We start from the raw sequence: 20,140 nt of genomic DNA on the forward strand, positions 1-20,140 counted from the left end.
ACTGTTAAGAAACTATAGCAAACAACCATTTCTACAGTCATTGTTTTACCTTTCTCTTCTTCCGGTCTCTGACAACATCACATTCAGTGCTTGTCATAAATTATCGCACAGGGGATGTTTTCTGATGTTTACAAAAGAAGTCAGGCAGAATTTGTGAAGACGTCTATTTCCAAACATTTAGCTGATTATAACATGAATGAGTGTCTGACAAGCATCAACAGGATCCATTTTGTCAGCATCAGAAAACAGCCCTGTGCCATAATCGATGACAGACACTGAATGTGGTGCTGCGTCAAATCAAGATATATTATAGTTCATAATGCCTACAGTGGTGCTTGAAAGTTTGTGAGTCCTTTAGAATTTTCTGTATTTCTGCACAAACATGACCTAAAACATCATCAGATTTTCACACAAGTCCTAAAAGTAGATAAAGAGAACCCAGTTAAACAAACAAGAGAAAATATTATACTTGGTCATTTGTTTATTGAGGAAAATGATCCAATATTACAAATCTGTGAGTGGCAAAAGTATGTGAACCTTTTGCTTTCAGTATCTGGTGTGACCCCCTTGTGCAGCAATAACTGCAACTAAACATTTCCGGTAACTGTTGATCAGTCCTGCACATCAGCTTGGAGAAATTTTAGCCCGTTCCTCCGTACAGAACAGCTTCAACTCTGGGATGTTGGTGGATTTCCTCACATGAACTGCTCGCTTCAGGTCCTTCCACAACATTTCCATTGGATTAAGGTCAGGACTTTGACTTGGCCATTCCAAAACATTAACTTTATTCTTCTTTAACCATTCTTTGATAGAACGACTTGTGTGGGTCATTGTCTTGCTGCATGACCCACCTTTTCTTGAGATTCAGTTCATGGACAGATGTCCTGACATTTTCCTTTAGAATTCGCTGGTATAATTCAGAATTCATTGTTCCATCAATGATGGCAAGCCGTCCTGGCCCAGATACAGCAAAACAGGCCTAAACCATGATACCACCACCACCATGTTTCACAGATGGGATAAGGTTCTTATGCTGGAATGCAGTGTTTTCCTTTCTCCAAGCATAACACTTCTCATTTGAACAAAAAAAGTTCTATTTTGGTCTCATTCGTCCACAAAACATTTTTCCAATAGCCTTCTGGCTTGTCCACGTGATCTTTAGCAAACTGCAGACGAGCAGCAATGTTCTTTTTGGAGAGCAGTGGCTTTCTCCTTGCAACCCTGCCATGCACACCATTGTTGTTTAGTGTTCTCCTGATGGTGGACTCATGAACATTAACATTAGCCAGTGTGCGAGTGGCCTTCAGTTGCTTAGAAGTTACCCTGGGGTCCTTTGTGACCTCGCCGACTATTACATGCCTTGCTCTTGGAGTGATCTTTGTTGGTCGACCACTCCTCCTGGGGAGGGTAACAATGGTCTTGAATTTCCTCCATTTGTACACAATCTGTCTGACTGTGGATTGGTGGAGTCCACACTCTTTAGAGATGGTTTTGTAACCTTTTCCAGCCTGATGAGCATCAACAACGCTTTTTCTGAGGTCCTCAGAAATCTCCTTTGTTCATGCCATGATACACTTCCACAAACATGTGTTGTGAAGATCAGACTTTGACAGATCCCTGTTTTTTAAATAAAACAGGGTGCCCACTCACACCTGATTGTCATCCCATTGATTGAAAACACCTGACTCTAATTTCACCTTCAAATTAACTGCTAATCCTAGAGGTTCACATACTTTTGTCACTCACAGATATGTAATATTGGATCATTTTCCTCAATAAATAAATGACCAAGTATAATATTTTGTCCCATTTGTTTAACTGGGTTCTCTTTATCTACTTTTAGGACTTGTGTGAAAATCTGATAATGTTTTAGGTCATATTTATGCAGAAATATAGAAAATTCTAAAGGGTTCACAAACTTTCAAGCACCAATGTAAATGTATAAGTCTATATGTCAACTATACAAAGGAGGAAACTTAAATGAAACACTGCAGTGCCCCCCATTTCTGATTTTAGGACTATAACTCAGTTTTTATTATGGTCCCGTGTTGAATTACACGCCTCATATATAAATATTGAGAAAGCAAAAAGCCTCTTCATTTTAGTTATCACAAGTTTTTCAGGTCTCCAAGGTCTAGTATTAAACTAATAGCTTCACTTCCTGCAGTGATATTACAAACAGAAATCTGTCTGTTGGATGGCTTATGTACACACAAAGTTTTCCTAATAGCAGATTAAATCAAGTGTACGTAATTGTGCTACTCAATTTGTTTTTATCATTTAAATACACTCACATACTGAAGAAAGTATGAAAAAGTGAGTTTGCTGAGAAGAGCTGCACATTAGCCAATCATCAGTAGCAACAAGAAATAATGGCACACAAATGATATTTGCAGTTCATCTTCAAGGTATAACTGCAATTATTCTATCCACATTCACTGGATATGAGCAATCACGCACTCTGACTGGCTACTCTACTCATAGGCTATCAGCTCATATATCGTGAGTAGAGAAAAACAAAATGGCAGAGTGCATCAAGTGATACATGTCACTTTGTTGTCAAGTATTTAAAAGAAACAGAAATAGCTAAAAGAATATAGCCCCCCCCCAGTATCTCCTGTTCCACACTCCAGCCCAGTCAGTGGTGGTAATGCACCTTTAAGTTGGTTTGCCAACCACCAAAAAAAAAAAAAAAACCTGAAGAAGAAAATGGCGGAGGATGTTGCTGAACCAACTGTAGACGAAATAAAAACTCTACTCGAAAACAACCCCCCCCCCAAAAAAAAATCAACAAAATATGGAATTAAAGTATTTGATGGTAAGAACATATCTTTTTTATTTTTCAAGAATTATTATTATAGCGTTTTTCACAAATTTCCACTATCATTTCGCCGGTTTGTTTACATTCTAAGCGGAAACGATTTTGTCGGACATTTTGTATAAAGTTTTTAATTTATCAAATTTGCAAACAATAAAAATAAAAATGCTCTGTTTCTCAAAATCCAGTGAATATGGATATAATAAATATATGTTATTTACCAGCTGGGAGGTCCGTATGGTGAAATACCGTGACCGAGGTCTTGAAAGTACTGAGCGAGGCCCTCTGGGCTGAGGTCATTATTCAAGGCCGAGGTCACGGTATTTCACTATATGGACCGACCTTAAGCTGGTAAATAATATATTAATTTTTTTCTTTACCAAATTCTAACAGAAAACGAGAGCGCCCGAAAGGGAAAACCAAACTGAGCCGCCATTTTGAATCCTCATTCACAGCTGTAATGCAAATGGCTCCCTCCTCAGTATACAAGTGCACTTCCATGGCAGGAAAAAAACTACATTTTGCCGCCTATGTAGTCCCCTATTTATACAAAATTGAGTCATTCAGGATTCAGCCATGTTTTTGCTCGGCGTTAGCAACAGTTACAGTGTGGAAGCGGGGGCGTGGCCAAGCGTCGGTCTGTGAATGGAGGGCGGAGTCAGGGAAGTGGTGGAATCATTGCACCTGATGGGAATTAACCTGTGTTTGTGTGTCTTCCCCAGTGACCGCGCCCTTTAAAAGGAGAGGAGAGCAGAGAAAGGGAGCTCTCCCCAACCAGAACACTTGTGTGTGTGTGTGCGTGCGTGGCTAGGAATTGGAGAAAGGCTGAAAAGCTAAAAAATAAAGAGTTTGTTGAGAACTCAGTTCTGGCCTGCCGTGCTTCTGTGCTCCACCCACCTGGTTGAATACTACAGTGGTGCTGAAACCTGGGAAAGTGTAGAAGGGAACGGCCACATGGAGTCCTGCCCCTTCAAGGACCTGGTCCATGCCCTCACCACGGCCCAACAGAGCCAGCACCAGGCGCTGATCGCCCTCCAGAAGGAGCAAGAACAACGCTTCAAAGCCCTGGTGCTGGCGCAACAGGAAGATCACCAGGCGTTCCGGCACCTGCTCGCGTCGCCGGGGTCCCCGATCACCACCACCGCGGACCCTCCCCACCTCACCCTAACGAAGATGGGTCCGCAGGATGACCCCGAAGCCTTCCTCGCTCTTTTCAAGCAGGCAGCCGAGGCGTGGGGTTGGCCGGTGGAACAACGCGCGGAGCGCTTCCTCCCCCTGCTAACGGGCGAGGCGCAGCTGGCCGTGCTACAGCTCCCCGCCGACAACCAGCTGGTCTATGTGGACCTCCGCAGGGCTGTCCTCCAGTGTGTGGGTCGCACCCCGGAGCAGCAGCGGCAGCGCTTCCGCACGCTGCGCCTGGAGGAGGCCGGCCGTTCGCATTTGGCCAGCAACTCCGGGACACCTGCCGGCGGTGGTTGAGGGCCGACAACCGCGATGCCGAGGGAATCAATCATCGATCTGGTGGCGCTGGAGCAATTCGTCGCCCGACTTCCGGAAGGAACCGCGGAGTGGGTCCAGTGCCATCGTCCGGTGTTGCTGGATCAGGCCATCAAGCTGGCGGAGGACCATATGGCGGCCGTTCCGATGGCAGGACAGCGTGTCTCCCCTTCTCTCCTCTCCTCCCTTCTGTTCCTCGTCCTCGCCCCATTCCCCCACCGCGGAGGTGGGGGCCGGCTCCACTCCAGCCGGCCCGCCACACCCACGGTGTCCTACCATTTCCTACTTCCGTGTCTGTGTCTTCCCCCCCTCAGGTGAGTGATCTCTGGAACACCGGTGCAGAGAGAGAACCTGGGCCGGTATGCTGGCACTGCGGGGAACCAGGGAACCTCCAGCATCAGTGCTCGGCGATGGAGGTGGGCACGATGGTCCGGATCCCCGACGTGCTGGAGACCACCCTCGATCGGGCCGGAGCGTATCGTATACAGATGAGTATCCAAGGGGATACGTATCAGGCTTTGGTGGACTCCGGCTGTAATCAGACCTCAATCCACCAAAGCTTGGTGCAAGACGAGGCGCTGGGAAGAGCACAGTTGGTGAAGGTGTTGTGTGTGCACGGGGATGTTCACAACTACCCTCTAGTGTCGGTCCATATTCTATTTCGAGGGGAGAAATTTAGAGCAAAGGCGGCGGTTAATCCTCGCCTTACCCACTCAATAATTTTGGGGACTGATTGGCCGGGATTTCGGGAATTAATGATGCACTTAGTGAAGAGTGGGGCCTGCCATAGTTCAGCGGGGGGAGGTCCCGGAGCAGCATTGGCGGGAGCAGCTGTCACAGAGCCGTCTACGTCATCACCGTGTCAGAGTGAGGCGCAGCAGGCTCCTCCTCCCTCTCTCGGGGATTCCCTCGCGGATTTCCCGTTAAAGCAGTCGCGAGACTCGACTCTGCGGCACGTGTTTGACCAAGTGAGAGTAATCGATGGTCAAACACTCAAGCCAAACGCCACCCCGTCCTTCCCCTATTTTTCCATTATTAAGGATAGATTATACCGAGTGACGCAGGACACTCAGACTAAGGAACAAATAACCCAGCTTTTACTCCCAAAGAGCCGCCGGGAATTTATATTCCCGGCGGCTCACTTTAATCCCATGACCGGACACTTGGGGCAGGACAAGACACTAGCCTGAATAATGGCCTGGTTCTATTGGCCAGGGATTCGCGGCGATGTCCGTAGGTGGTGTACGGCATGCCGCGAATGCCAGTTAGTAAATCCCAAAAGCGCCTTTGCACCCTCTGCCATTAATCAAGACCCCATTTGAAAGAATTGGGATGGATCTCGTCGGGCCATTAGATCGGTCAACATGAGGATATCGCTTTATTTTAGTTCTGGTGGACTATGCAACATGATATCCGGAAGCAGTGCCTCTTCACGATATCTCAGCACGTAGTATTGCTGAAGCACTCTTCCGTGTCATCTCCTGGGTCGGAATCCCTAAAGAGATTCTGACTGATCAAGGCACTATGTTTATGTCACGTACACTGCGCAAACTGTATGGGTTACTGGGAATTAAGCCTATCCGCACCAGCGTTTATCACCCACAAACGGATGGCTTAGTCGAACGGTTTAATCGCACCCTCAAAAACATAATTAGAAAATTTGTAAGCAAGGACGCACGCAACTGGGATAAATGGCTCGAGCCCCTGTTATTCACAGTATGAGAGGTCCCACAAGCCTCCATGGGGTTCTCCCCGTTTTAATTACTATATGGGCGTAAGCCGCGTGGCATTCTGGATGTGCTACGGGAAAATTGGGAGGAGGGACCTTCAACCAGTAAAAACGAAATTCAGTACGTTATTGACCTGCGCACCAAACTCCACACACTCACGCACCTAACCCTGGAGAATTTGCGGCAGGCCCAAGAAAGTCAAGTCCGTCTGTACGACAGGGGCATGTGCCTTAGGTAGAATTCACACCGGGAGATAAAGTACTCATGTTGTTGCCCACGTCGAGCTCTAAATTGATCGCCAGGTGGCAAGGACCCTTTGAGGTCACACGGCGAGTCGGGGACGTCAACTATGAGGTGAAGCGAACGGACAGGGGTGGGGCATTACAGATATACCACCTCAACCTACTAAAACTTTGGAACAAGGAGGTCCCCGTGGCGTTGGTGTCGGTGGTTCAAAAAGGGAAATTGACATCGCCCACCGCTCCAGTCCCCTGTGGAGACCACCTCTCCTCGACCCAGCTCACAGAGGTCACCCAGTTGCAAACAGAATTTTCTGACGTGTTCTCGCCCCTGCCTGGCCACACCCACCTCATAGAACACCACATTGAGATGCCCCCAGGGGTAGTAGTGCGCAGCCACCCTTACAGACTGCCCGAACACAAAAAAAAGGTGGTTCGGGAAGAGCTCGAGGCCATGCTCGAAATGGGCATTGTCAAGGAGTCCCACAGCGACTGGAGCAGCCCGGTGGTCTTGGTTCCCAAGGCTGACGGGTCGGTCCAGTTCTGCGTGGACTATAGGAAAGTCAATGCGGTGTCTAAGTTTGATGCGTACCCAATGCCTCGTATTGATGAGTTGCTCGATCGACTAGGCACAGCTCATTTTTATTCGACACTGGATTTGACAAAGGGATATTGGCAGATCCCCTTGACTCCACTATCCCGAGAGAAAACAGCCTTTTCCACACCGTTTGGCTTACACCAGTTCGTCACACTTCCTTTTGGGCTGTTTGGGGTGCCCGCTACATTCCAGCGGCTTATGGATAGGGTCTTCTGCCCCCATGCCACCTACGCGGCCGCCTACTTGGATATTATTATTTATAGTAATGACTGGCTGCGGCATGTGGAACACCTAAGGGCTGTCCTTAGGTCGCTGAGGCGAGCGGGCCTTACAGCCAACCCGAAGAAGTGTGCGATTGGGTGGGTGGAAGTACGGTATCTGGGTTTCCACTTGGGCAATGGGCAGGTGCGTCCCCAAATCAATAAGACAGCAGTGATTGCGGCCTGCCCAAGGCCCAAGACCAAAAAGGGGGTGAGACAGTTCCTGGGGCTGGCTGGCTGGCTACTATCGTAGGTTTATACCTAATTATTTGGATGTCACCAGCCCGCTGACTGATCTCACTAAAAAGAGTGCACCAGATCCGGTCCAGTGGACGAAGCAATGCCAGCGGGCTTTCTCAGAGGTAAAGGCTGCACTGTGTGGTGGGCCACTGTTACACTCCCCTGACTTTTCTCTCCCCTTTATTTTGCAGATGGACGCATCAGACAGAGGGCTGGGGGCTGTTCTGTCCCAGGAGGTGGGGGGGAGGACCACCCAGTGTTGTAGATCAGCTGGAAGCTGTCGGTCCGCGAGGGCAGGTACAGCACGATCGAAAAGGAGTGCCTCGCCATCAAATGGGCGGTCCTCGTCCTCCGCTACTACCTGCTGGGGCGCCCTTTCACCCTCTGTTCAGACCACGTGCCCCTGCAGTGGCTCCACCGCATGAAGGATGCCAACGCGCAGATCACCCGTTGGTATCTGGCACTCCCGCCGTTTAAGTTCAAGGTGGTCCACAGGCCGGGGGCGCAGATGGTCGTGGCGGATTTCCTCTCCCATCGGGGGGGGGAGGGAGTCGGCTATAGGCCGGACGGCTCCCCGGCCTGAGTCGGGCGGTGGGGGTATGTGGCAGTGGGGGCGTGGCCAAGCGTCGGTCTGTGAATGGAGAGCGGAGTCAGGGAAGATAAGTGGTGGAATCATTGCACCTGATGGGAATTAACCTGTGTTTGTGTGTCTTCCCCAGTGACCGCACCCTTTAAAAGGAGAGGAGAGCAGAGCAAGGGAGCTTTCCCCAACCAGAACACGTGTGTGTGTGTGTGTGTGTGTGTGTGTGTGTGTGTGTGCGTGGCTGGGAATTGGAGAAAGGCTGAAAAGCTAAAAAATAAAGAATTTGTTGAGAACTTAGTTCTGGCCTGCCGTGCTTCTGTGCGCCACCCACCTGGTCGAATACTACATACAGGTTTTTAGCTTTCTCCTGAAATGCTTTCTTTTATTTCTTCTTCCTCAGGGTAGTAAAACTCACTTTCACTGTGAAGACTGTCGTTATCGCTATCCATGCTGTAAAATTAATACTATTCTCTTGAGAAATGCTGGCAAAAATGTATAAGATTTTTGATAATCTTATAAATAAATCTCATAAAAAAAGATAAATGTTGACAAAAAAATGCTACTATGTTTGTTGTTGTTGTGAATGAGCGAGTCGCCAGAGGTCCATAACCGGGGTCCGTAACGTAGGATACATACCCGCTCGCCAGCCAATCAGAGCGCAGGATTTGATGGAAACCAGACCGTGAAAAAAATAAAAACAGTTATTCCACTCAATCTTGTCATACATGGCTTATAGCCAAGTCGGTGCTACGTGCCTCGTTGGTTATCAGCTCATGTACGACTCGATTTCATGGAATAACTGTTAAATATCCTGAGGCCTAGTAGCGGACAGCCCCAACAGTTCTTCATGACTGAAATGAGATGAGTGCTCTTATAATTCCAAAGCCATTTAAATAATTCTGTAATCAACATCTTACAGTTTGAAAGCATGTGGTCATTAAATATATCATATATATGAACCTGATTGCACTATTAATCACTGGCAGCAAATATCTGGGTTTTCTTTGTGATTTGGTCTGGGATTTGTTTGTGATGACTTAGTACTCCTCTGGACCTGTTTTTAGCACTATTCATAATAACTTTATGAATTGCTGCTGGACACACAAAAAAAGCCCTAATATTTGGATTAACAGAACTGTTTTGCAAGTTTCTTCTAAATGGGCCAGTTAGACACTAGCCCTTTCACTTTAAGATTCTTTAAAACCTCAAATATTGAATGGAGAATTCAATGTAGATATTAAAACCTAAAAATATGTCAATGTTCATTTGCTCATGGACTCCAATGATACAGTCCCAGTCAAACATCTGAACACACATTCTAATTCAATGTTTTTTCTTTATTTTTATTAATTAAAAGACACTTCATCTCTTAAATGATGGATGTCGTTTCTCTTTACTTAGTTGAGTGGTTCTTGACAGAATATGGATTACTACAGTTGTGTAATAGGGCTATTTACTGTATTTTTATTATTATTTACTATTTACTGTTTGGGGCGGCACGGTGGTGTAGTGGTTAGCGCTGTCGCCTCACAGCAAGAAGGTCCGGGTTCGAGCCCCGTGGCCGGCGAGGGCCTTCCTGTGTGGAGTTTGCATGTTCTCCCCGTGTCCGCGTGGGTTTCCTCCGGGTGCTCCGGTTTCCCCCACAGTCCAAAGACATGCAGGTTAGGTTAACTGGTGACTCTAAATTGACCGTAGGTGTGAATGTGAGTGTGAATGGTTGTCTGTGTCTATGTGTCAGCCCTGTGATGACCTGGCGACTTGTCCAGGGTGTACCCCGCCTTTCACCCGTAGTCAGCTGGGATAGGCTCCGGCTTGCCTGCAACCCTGTAGAACAGGATAAAGCGGCTAGAGATAATGAGATGAGATTTACTGTTTGATCTCAAACGCATTAAGAAGGCAAGAAACTGCACTAATTAACTTTTGACGAGGCACAGCTGTTAATTGAAAAGCATTCCAGGTGATTACCTCATGAAGCTGGTTAAGATAATGCCAATAGTATGTAAAGCATCATCAAGGTAAACGCTGACTACTTTGAAGAATCTAAAATATTAAAGCTTTTTTTTTTTTTAAACACTTGTTTGCCACCTAATTCCAACAGTCCCGTGCAAACGTCTTCGACACATGTAAAGAAATGCTGTAGACCAAAAATGGCTTAAAAATAATTAAATGAAATGTTTCAACATTAAAAAAATATGATAAACAGTAATCAGTAAGCCATAATAAATGAAACAAAGTCAATATTTGGTGTGAGGCGACCCTTTGCTTTAAAAAAAAAAAAAGTCGTCGTCGTCTCAGGTCCAGTGAGTGCAGTTTTATGCGGAAATGAGCTGTAGGTTTTACTGAGCATCTTACAGAACCAGCCACAGTTCTTCTGGACACTTTGGCCGAATCCCATTTCACCCCTTGGACCAACCCCTTGGCCCTTCCCCTCCATTTTGCGCGTTCACGTGAAGGGGTAGGGGCATCCCAATCCCAGTTAACGCGGAGGGGTAGGGGAAGGGGTAGGGCTTCTGTACCCCTCCAAACGGAGATTTTCCTGGAGCTGACTCCGAACGAAGGGGTTTGAGTGATTTCCCACAATGCCATGCGGATTTCAGCGAGATTTCAGAAAGATGGCGGTTCCCGCGGCGAAAGATTGTCATAAATGTATTTTCTCCATTATTTACGTGTTTTAAGTTGTTATCCAGAGGAAACACGCCGCTTGATTCGCTTTCGAGCTGAGAATGAGCAGCGATTTCTGAAATCCAAGCTGCTGCTAAAAAGCTTTGGGAGTGAGTATTGTTTTCGGGTGCTTGACTGCGTACGTTTTGTTCTGTTATTCTCGCTTTTATTGTTTACATGAGTGTTCTGACACCTCATTCTGTCGGATGTGGTGCACGAAGCGCCAAAGATATCCCATTCAGTGGTGTTAGTTAACAAATCACACCCTGCCAGCAGAGATTTCTGGCTCTGACTGTAGCGGCTGGTCGCAGCCAATGACGCATTTGGTCGCGTTTTGCTAACGTAAACGCTGACGGAGGTACGCGATGACGTATGCGATCGTTGAAGGGCTATCCCAATACGTAGGGGTTGAATTTCAAGCCCTATCCCTTGTAGCTCAGTTTCAAGGGGAAGGGCCAAGGGGTAGGGGGAGGGGTAGGGGTAGAAATTAGAATTGGGATTGGGCCTTTGACTGTCACACTTGTTTCTTAATTTTGCACCAAAACCCAGCAGCCTTCATTATGTTTTCTTTTTTAATCTGAAAAGTAGTCTCTTATGTAATATGCTGCTCAGATGCAAACTTTTTTTTTTCTGTAACATTTAATTATGTGACTGTGGGTGGTAAAAGAGAGCAACTGGACTTGCTTGGAGATTCTTGAAGACGTTTCACCTCTCATCCGAAAGGCTTCTTCAGTTCTGTCTGACTGGTAGGGAGTATCAGGTATTTATCCTACTCCCTACCAGTCAGACAGAACTGAAGAAGCCTTTCGGATGAGAGGTGAAACGTCTTCAAGAATCTCCAAGCAAGTCCAGTTGCTCTCTTTTACCACCCACAGTTACTATGACCTGGATGACTGAGAATCTTCACAGACATTTAATTATGTGCTGGAAAACGAACATTTGGACTCTAAAATGTTTTCGTACTGACTCGATAATGTAGAAATCATAAAATAGAAATATATAACAAAGTTTGTATGGTAAAAAAAAAAATAGCGGGCCTAAGACTTTTACACAGTACTGTATGTTCCATATGTAATTTCATAGTTTTGATGTCTTCAGTATTGTTCTACAGTGTAGAAAATAGTCAAAATACAGAAAAACCTATGAATGAGTACGGGTGCCCAAACTTTTGACTGGTACTGTACAGTATATCATTAAAATCAACACACAAATGTTACTACTTCATTTGGCAAGTGTTTAGTTATAGGAAGTTTTTCAGGACAGTGTTAATAATAAGGATCATACCCTTGTGTCTTGTCGGACAGGAGTTGGTGGACTTGGCTGGGACACTTCTGTAGCCTTGGTCGTCTCGTCCTCTTCCTCCACAACAACATTTTCTATGAGCACCAGTCCCTCCTCCTCCGATCTCTTCTCCTCTGCCTTCTTCTCTGGTGTAACTGTGGTGATGAGGTCACTCACGGCGATGCCCTTTGCAGCCCCGTACAATGCTGTGCCCATCTCTACAACACACACACACACACCCCTTTTCATTCACTGCATAATTATTGCAATAGGTAGTATGCAGTACAACGGTATGTTCAAGGCTTGGATGCTGATGTCATGACAGACAAAATGAGCAAAGCCATCCTGCATTCATTTTCAAATCTACGGGGATTATGAGAACAGCATCAAAGCAAAGGCGAAATGAACATACCAGAAAAACAAAAATGCAGCTCTCAATTACAGATATTAGCCTTGATCTATGACAAGAATCAAAAGCAATATCCAAGTAGCACAATAATGAGTCTGTTGTGAATGTGTTGAAATGTAAAGTCATAGTCAAAGTCCAGTGATCTTTTCATCCCGGTAACTATAGAATACTGTGATTTTTTTTATACCATTCTTAAAATCTTTAGTTTATATACTGTAATTAGGTGTTTTATTGCTTTTGCACTCCTTCTGCCATTACTCTATACACAGTCATGAAATTCTGGCAAATCAAATAATTCACATCTTTACAGATGTAGTTCTCTACTGGCATTTTGCAAAAAAATATATATATATTAAGTGTCGATTAACTAAAATAATTTTTAATAAACTAGCATTAAGTTCAAACTGCTAGATTTCATGTTGCTCTATTTACAACTCTTCCTAGTTTAGGACCATCACTGTTCACAGTTATTACAGTCACTATACAAGCCATTTAATCAGTGTATTGCAATGTTGTCATTCTTAAAACAATGTTCGAAATAATTTCTTTGGCTGTCTTGATTTTAAAACAAACATTACTGATGCAGCTCTTTGCTTCTTCCCTAAATCATCATATTTATAGATAACTTTAAACACTCTTTCCTTGAGGTAATTCAGTTGCATTGCCGAAAGGTTCGGTTTTATTATTGTTTTTGTGTATGAGGAAGCCTGAATAGAAATGCCATACATTCCAAAGCCACTTATATTTTTTTTATGTCTGTATGAGATGGAGGTTTGTGTATAAAGCAAAGATGTGATAAAAGATGAGAAAAACAGACTTGTTAAATACAATATTGTAGCAGGTATTCATTACAGTTTCTCCATGGTTACTACTGTAGTATATAATCATGTCAAAACAGTGCTGTAAAAGGGAAAGTCACCTCACTGAGGCTTTTATGTGGCTGCTAGCGCTTCCTGTGGCCATGTCACAAACCACACTACCACGTGAAAGTTTAAATAAATACAGTGTACATATGATGGCTATTTTAGAATATTATTTTCAGTACATTAGTTTTAAAAACAATTATTTTGCATTTTCTTTGTATGAATGAAAAGTTTTTGAAAAATTACTTAAAAGCTATGTTTGCCTGAAAACCCTTACTGCAGAGGTATTATTACAAACTGTGGGGTAAAAGAATTTCAGGGAGGCCTGGATACAGGAAAATACCAAAGCAATAAATATTTAAATGACTGTATCAGACCTGACAACCATTACATACCGTATTTTCCGGACTATACGTCGCTCCGGAGTTTAAGTCGCATCAGCCAAAAAATGCATTATGAAGACGAAAAAAACATATATACGTCGCACCGGACTATAAGTCGCACTTTTTTGAAGGGTTATTCTATCCATAGAATCTGTGATTGTATCTGATAAGCGGCGCGTGGTTACTGCGCGACTGCATTGTTTATTTAATAAACGAACAGCTGAGCAGTGATAACGCGCCCTTTGCCCTGTAAGTAGCCTAGTCTGATTATTTTAAATATCTACTACTATCTTTAATACTATCACTATCGTTATTACTAATAGCCTATATTACTATTATAACTAATATTAGTAGCCTATTACTGATGCATTAATCAGTTTGCTTTTAGAATATTTTTACCGGTAGGGCTTATTATCGCCCCATGGCTCTTTCATCTGTGTTATTAAAGCTGTAGTCATCATCGAGGAGTGTCATTCTTCATTTTTGTCGAATTTTATTTAATTAAATCAGAGGTCAAGTAGGCTATAGGTATATCATCTCCAAAGACAGGTACGGTAGTAAAAACAACCGTCTAGTGAAAAAACAAACAAACAAAAAACCGCTTTTAAATCCCCTACTTAAATCCTTAAAATGAGTCATTTAACTCATGTCTTGTGTGATCTGATCTCCAATGGTGAAATAAACCAGTTGTGATGAGTACAGTCTGTTATTTTAGAAGATAAATGTAATATATAATTTAATATATAGACTAATAAAAATTAATATTTTATAATAGAATATCACGACATATTACTGTCTGTAACTGTTTGTCACTAAAGCGTTTTCTAAGATCATAATGTCTGATATTATTATTATTATTATTATTATTATTATTTTACACACACAATAAGCGCATGTGCTTTAAGTTATAGTAAACCATCCCCCGCCTTTTTTTTTTTGAGTCGCCGGACCCACCCACCTCCTGCGTTCTGGGACCTCCCACTTCACAAATTAAGCACTGCCTAAAATCACTACATAACTTATTTAAATAACTACAGCCCTATCATTAATAATAAAACACAGGTCAATCAAGTTTATCAAGCTGATGATTTCACTCCAAATCAGCAAATCCATTGAATTCCTCATCCTCGGTGTCGCTTCTGAACAACTCTGCCAACTCCAGCGGCAGACGAAGCGCCGTTTCCTCTTCTTCTGCGTGGCTGTCGTCAGACTCAGCATCAGCTCCAGTTATTCCGCGGTGAAAAAAAAAAAAAAAAACATATATACGTCGCACCGGAGTATAAGTCGCATTGCCAGCCGAACCATGAAAAAAAGTGCGACTTATAGTCCGAAAAATACGGTATATTGCATAGGAGCTCCATATTTTAACATGAGTATGCAATATCTGATACAGTCGTTTAAATATTTACTGTTTTGGTATTTTACAATACAATACAATACGAGGTCTTTCACTGACATCACAGATTTTTGTTTTTCACGCAGCGTCTGCCATATTGCCGGCAAACAAAGAAACAGCCGCAACAGTTAATAATGAAAACTGAGATGAGTGCAGTGAGTACAATCTCTCTGAAATGATTAAAAATTTAGATTATACTAGCAGATCATGTTACATCCAAAAGCTGAAACATGCAGGCATCACAGATCCATATAATTTACCACAAACTTATTTATTCTGCACAGCTCTCTCTTTCTCTCTCTCGTTCTGTGTGTGTGTTTACCGCTTCAGATGGGTTAAATGCAGAGGAGGAATTTCACTGTGCTTGAGTGTACATGTGACAAAAAATAAAGGCTTCTTCTTCTTAATTTATCCACAAATGTATTTATTTATTATTTATTTTGCACACTGTTTTCTCTCTCTCTCTGTGTGTGCTGTGTGCACACCGCTTCAGATAGGTTAAATGCAGAGGAGGAATACACCAGTGTACATGTGACAAAAATAAAGGCTTCTTCTTCTTAATTTACCCACAAATGTATTTATTCCACTTGAAGAGTGTTCGGCAAACCAGCTACTGGATTTGGGATACTACGACATCCTGAACTATTTAGTATTTTGGACTTCTAAATACACCGGAGATGCTAAAGGCAGACAAAAGTACAGATGCCAACCAATATTTTGAGGCAAGTTTTGTGCCGAAATATTATGGGAAATTCCCAATAAAGAAAAATACCTTGGTATGATAAAAATAAGGACAAACGTGGACTTCTAATAGTAATAAACAAGCCAGGGCCTAGATCTAGCATATTTTATGGTGTTTAGCTGAGTCTACATTATCAGTACATAACAAACATGCTGCTAGTCTAGCCAAGCATGAGGTCAAATAAAATATATTGTGTCCAAGGCCCACATTCAGATCTACATTTTAACGTTGCACAGAGCTTTCACACTAACCTGATATAAAATGTTCTCCAAACACACGGGAATGCTTTATCATCCAGTCTTCCTGTTTAACTGCAGCTTGCCATTTTTCTATTTTTTTTTCAACAGGAAGCGGTGAAAAGTTAAACCAGGCTTATCTCCACGTCTGTTATTACATCCAAAAGCACTACAGGTCTCTGGCATTGTTCTTTTAGACATATCTTCTACAAGTTTATCTGTAGATGTTTACTGAATTGGGCCTACAATCACTCGCGTACACTTGTGCCGGTCATTGTCAAATACAAAGCTTGCCCAGCAATATGGCAGTGTAAACAAATCCGCAGTTGCGATGATGTCACGTGAAAGTCCTCCATACATTGAGTGATACAAGTCATCACTCAAGAATGTGCCAAAAGTACAATCTGCTTTTTTCATAACAAGACAGCAGATGAGCTAATCAAAATACACATATATATAAGATGACTGATAGTCCTGTTCCCTTCCCCATCTCACTTCAGTAAAGTTTTGGCCAGTGGTTTCATCTCCACTGAGTTTCCCATTTTAAAGATCCACTGATGCAGAGCCCTTGCTTTCTGTCACAGCAAACGGAGAATATTTTTAGAGTTTATTAATGTGAAATAAAATATTTCAAATCTACCACTTAGTTAACAGGAGACACATATTTAGTTAATATCAGTGTTAATATAAGTGTTCGATATGCAATAAAAATGTTCTTAAAAAACCCTGGATTTTGGCCTCATCAGGAAAAAAGTCATGAATATGAAAAGTTGAATATGTCTGCCTTATCATATAAAAACTTGAGTAAACAGTTCAAACAGGCTGAGCCAACAAGCTGAATCACAAATTACACAAATGTAATATGATGGTGGTGTACACAATAACATCCCTATATTCTTATGCTCTGTCGATGAATATTATACAGTCTGCATGTTTTTTTATGTAAGTGTGAATAATTTTCAGTTCAGTCTAGAAATTAGATTTATTCTTAATACTCTGTATGACCCAATAGCTCAATGTCCTCAATTTACCTTGAGAAATGTCCTGAGATTTAGTCAATGAAATTACTTTGAAATTAGCAGTCCGTGGTATGAGCCATGCTGACAAATATTCCCAGAAGATAAAATATTAGAAAGCTAAGCAAAGGGAGACTGTAGCTAGCAGTGAGCTTGTACATGCTAGGCTAGCAGCTTAAACAGTCAAGAGCATGCATAGCTGGCAAAAGGATTGCACCTATGACCTTCCACACTAGCAAGCTTTCAAGGCCTAGGCTGGGGGTTGGAGATGCACGCATCTACCTGTTGGTTTAGTGCCATTCATAGTGATAAGTGGTTTAAATCCTGGGATTAGAGTCGCTGTGATTTCAGGGATGCTCCGCTGAGCTGAGGAGAAAGTCAACACCACAAGAAGACTTGCTGACTGGTCAGTTGAAAAGACACCAAGTGTGTCTACAAACTGAGGCAGAACTTTTCTACATAGTAATATTCAACATATTCATTTGTATAGCTGAAATTTAAGGGAAAACATATAAAATGCTATCTGTATAACCTGAGGTCGTAAATGTGCAGTTTGTAGGTTTCAGTAGTGCTTCTAGAAGACGACGATGGCCTATAATAAAGAAATTTTATAGGCACCGTTCCTCCAAGCAACCACATTTTTGAACTGTTGCTCATACTATGTCACAAGGCTGCTGAACACACTCGGAGGAAAGTGCTAACTGCCCTCCTCCATATACATTATGGACAATCAGGAGAAAGTAACGCCATCCTTACCACTTAGAGATCATATACAATTTTGCTCTCTTGGATTCCTGGCTATAGATGGCTGTGGCAGTTTTTGTAAGACTTCAAACTTGTGATCAGCCTACAATACTGAAAACATATTCGGGAGCAATCAATACGTAATATTGTACTAGATACTAACTGCTTGGTTTGAGGCTGTTGTGTACAATTTATGGGCCTCAATTTCACACAATATAGCTCTGCTCACTTTTTTCCAAAAAAAAATCTAAAAAATAAAAAGTGTCCGCGCTTGTGTTTGACATAAGCGCAATATGCACGTTAGCGCAGAATGTGTAACATTCAAGAGCAGATTTATGCAGAGTATGATTCAAAGTATCAGATGGAGTAAAAATGTGTGCTTTTTTGCAAGAATAACGCTGAGTAAATAAAAAAAGATTAAAATTATGTGTTTTAGCATATTTAGTAAAGAAGACAGCGTGGACGACGGAAAATAAGAATAAGGAAAAAAATTAAATTCAGGTGTAGACTGTGTGAAGTCCAAATCGATGGTAATGAAACATGACCACAAATTTGTATAGATTTAAAAAAAAAAGTTAAGGTTAAGTTAGAGACAGTGTAAAAATAAGCAGTGCTATGCATGGAAGCGCTAAATGAGTGCTGCTCAGTGAACATGCTCATATTTTTGGTGAACTGAACAAATCCGTTTGCACCTAGTGAATGTGAACGTGAGTGTAGTTCACTGGTGAGAGGGAGCGATGCTCAATCAACAGAAATAGGGATAAAGGGCAGAAATTTAACTTTTATATTGTGATATGAAATACAATGTGTTAAGATGTCTCAGGATGGCACCTTGCAAAGTTATTACATGACCATCTAAATTTTCTCGCGCGTTCCTTGTCTTGACCGGTGTTGCCTTACGGTGATGTGCTCCGATGCACTGGTCATTACACTACTGATTTGCTTATATCAGTAAAGTAAACTTGAAGAGCTTTCTAATGGAAGGTGAAATTTAATATTTTAATTGCTGATCAAAGATTTCACTTTGGATGCAGAGCAGCTCATTAAAAAACATAAGATAAAATAAGAAGAAATGAACTTGAACTGGTTAATTTTAATCTATGTGAACTGAACTTTGAGCCAGATCTTGTTCAGTGTGAACTTGCATAACTCTGAAAATAAGTGTGCTCTTTTCCAAGAATAAAACCAAATAATCTATTCAAATGTTAAAAATAAGAACAAGAATAGATAAAAAAAAATCTTTAATTTGAAGTGTAGACTACAAATTAACAGCCATTTCTCATTAACATCGGTTTGGATTACTCACAGTCTACACTTGAATTTAATAATATATAGAGGATATTACACGGTGGCACGAAGATATGAAGTTTATCTTTGAGTGGTGAATGTATGTCACGAGTGAGCAAAGTGAACGAGTGAAAATATCTTCAACACGAGAAGATATTATATGGACACATCCACAAAAAAAATGCAAGTTAATCAAAAGACTTTAAATTTTGAACTGGTTAACCATGTTGACAACGCGCATCAAGTCAGCGGGAAAACACTGGGAGTGATGTCATCGGAGTGAAATATCGGGAATCATTATTATACATACGGGCCACTTTTTCCATGGAATAAAAACACGTATTCTATTCCCTTTTAGCGGGCTTATTGATGCCATGCAATATTGTTATCATATCGCTTATCCTCCATGTATTATGCCACTCTACCCAATGGAGAATGAGCGTGCACTATTGTTATAATATTGCACATTGTCAAGACAACACAATGTCAGACATCGGAGCTCATGCGAAGATCCAGTGACAAAACTTTTCTGCTGTGCATGTGCACAATCATTTCTTTGTCAGCCGGGAAAGAGCGAAGATCCAGTGCTAGGTTTAAGCACTAAATAAATAAACTGAAAACTGAAACTAAAGACGTGCTGAACACCCGAAAGGCTACCAAAACTTAATTATATATTCTTCACGCATATTTACAAGAGAAAAACATACCAACGGACATAGAAAAACTGGAAAAGAGACACATCAGAGACGTAAAACTTCTGTGCTAATGAGTGACTGACAGTTTGTACACAAACATGGCCGCGAGGTTTGCTTTATTAAAAGCAGAAGATTTAGAGAGAATTTTGAAAGCGGAAGATGCGCTGAACACCAGAAAGGCTACCAAAACTTCACTGGATATTCTTCATGCATTTAATCTTCCGCATTAAATATACTCAACAAAAATAAAAACTTTACACTCGTTTCAAAGTCAATAATTTGAACATTTTGGAAAATAGGTTTGAAATAACGGTTGTATTCAATTATCTTGTCATTAAAGATGCTATAGCATACAGATCATGTTTGTCATGGAATCGGTTCCACCGGAAATGCGACGACAATGTCCATGATCAAAAACTGTGAGTCACAACTTAATGAAATCATGTCAATATCGGGTGTGTC

The 20,140-nt window shown here is 42.3% G+C and overlaps 1 protein-coding gene across 1 annotated transcript in view; it reads right to left on the reverse strand.

Annotated features, from left to right (window-relative positions):
- The window catches only part of epb41l3a (erythrocyte membrane protein band 4.1-like 3a), a 185,221-nt gene that overhangs the window by 40,619 nt on the left and 124,462 nt on the right, over positions 1 to 20,140 (reverse strand). The window contains exon 13 of the mRNA XM_060922394.1: positions 11,911 to 12,125. Coding sequence (XP_060778377.1) covers positions 11,911 to 12,125 — 215 coding nt within the window. The remainder of the gene's footprint in view (positions 1 to 11,910; positions 12,126 to 20,140) is intronic.

Source organism: Neoarius graeffei, chromosome 5 (genome assembly GCF_027579695.1).
Source record: "Neoarius graeffei isolate fNeoGra1 chromosome 5, fNeoGra1.pri, whole genome shotgun sequence".
Lineage (NCBI taxonomy): Eukaryota > Metazoa > Chordata > Actinopteri > Siluriformes > Ariidae > Neoarius > Neoarius graeffei.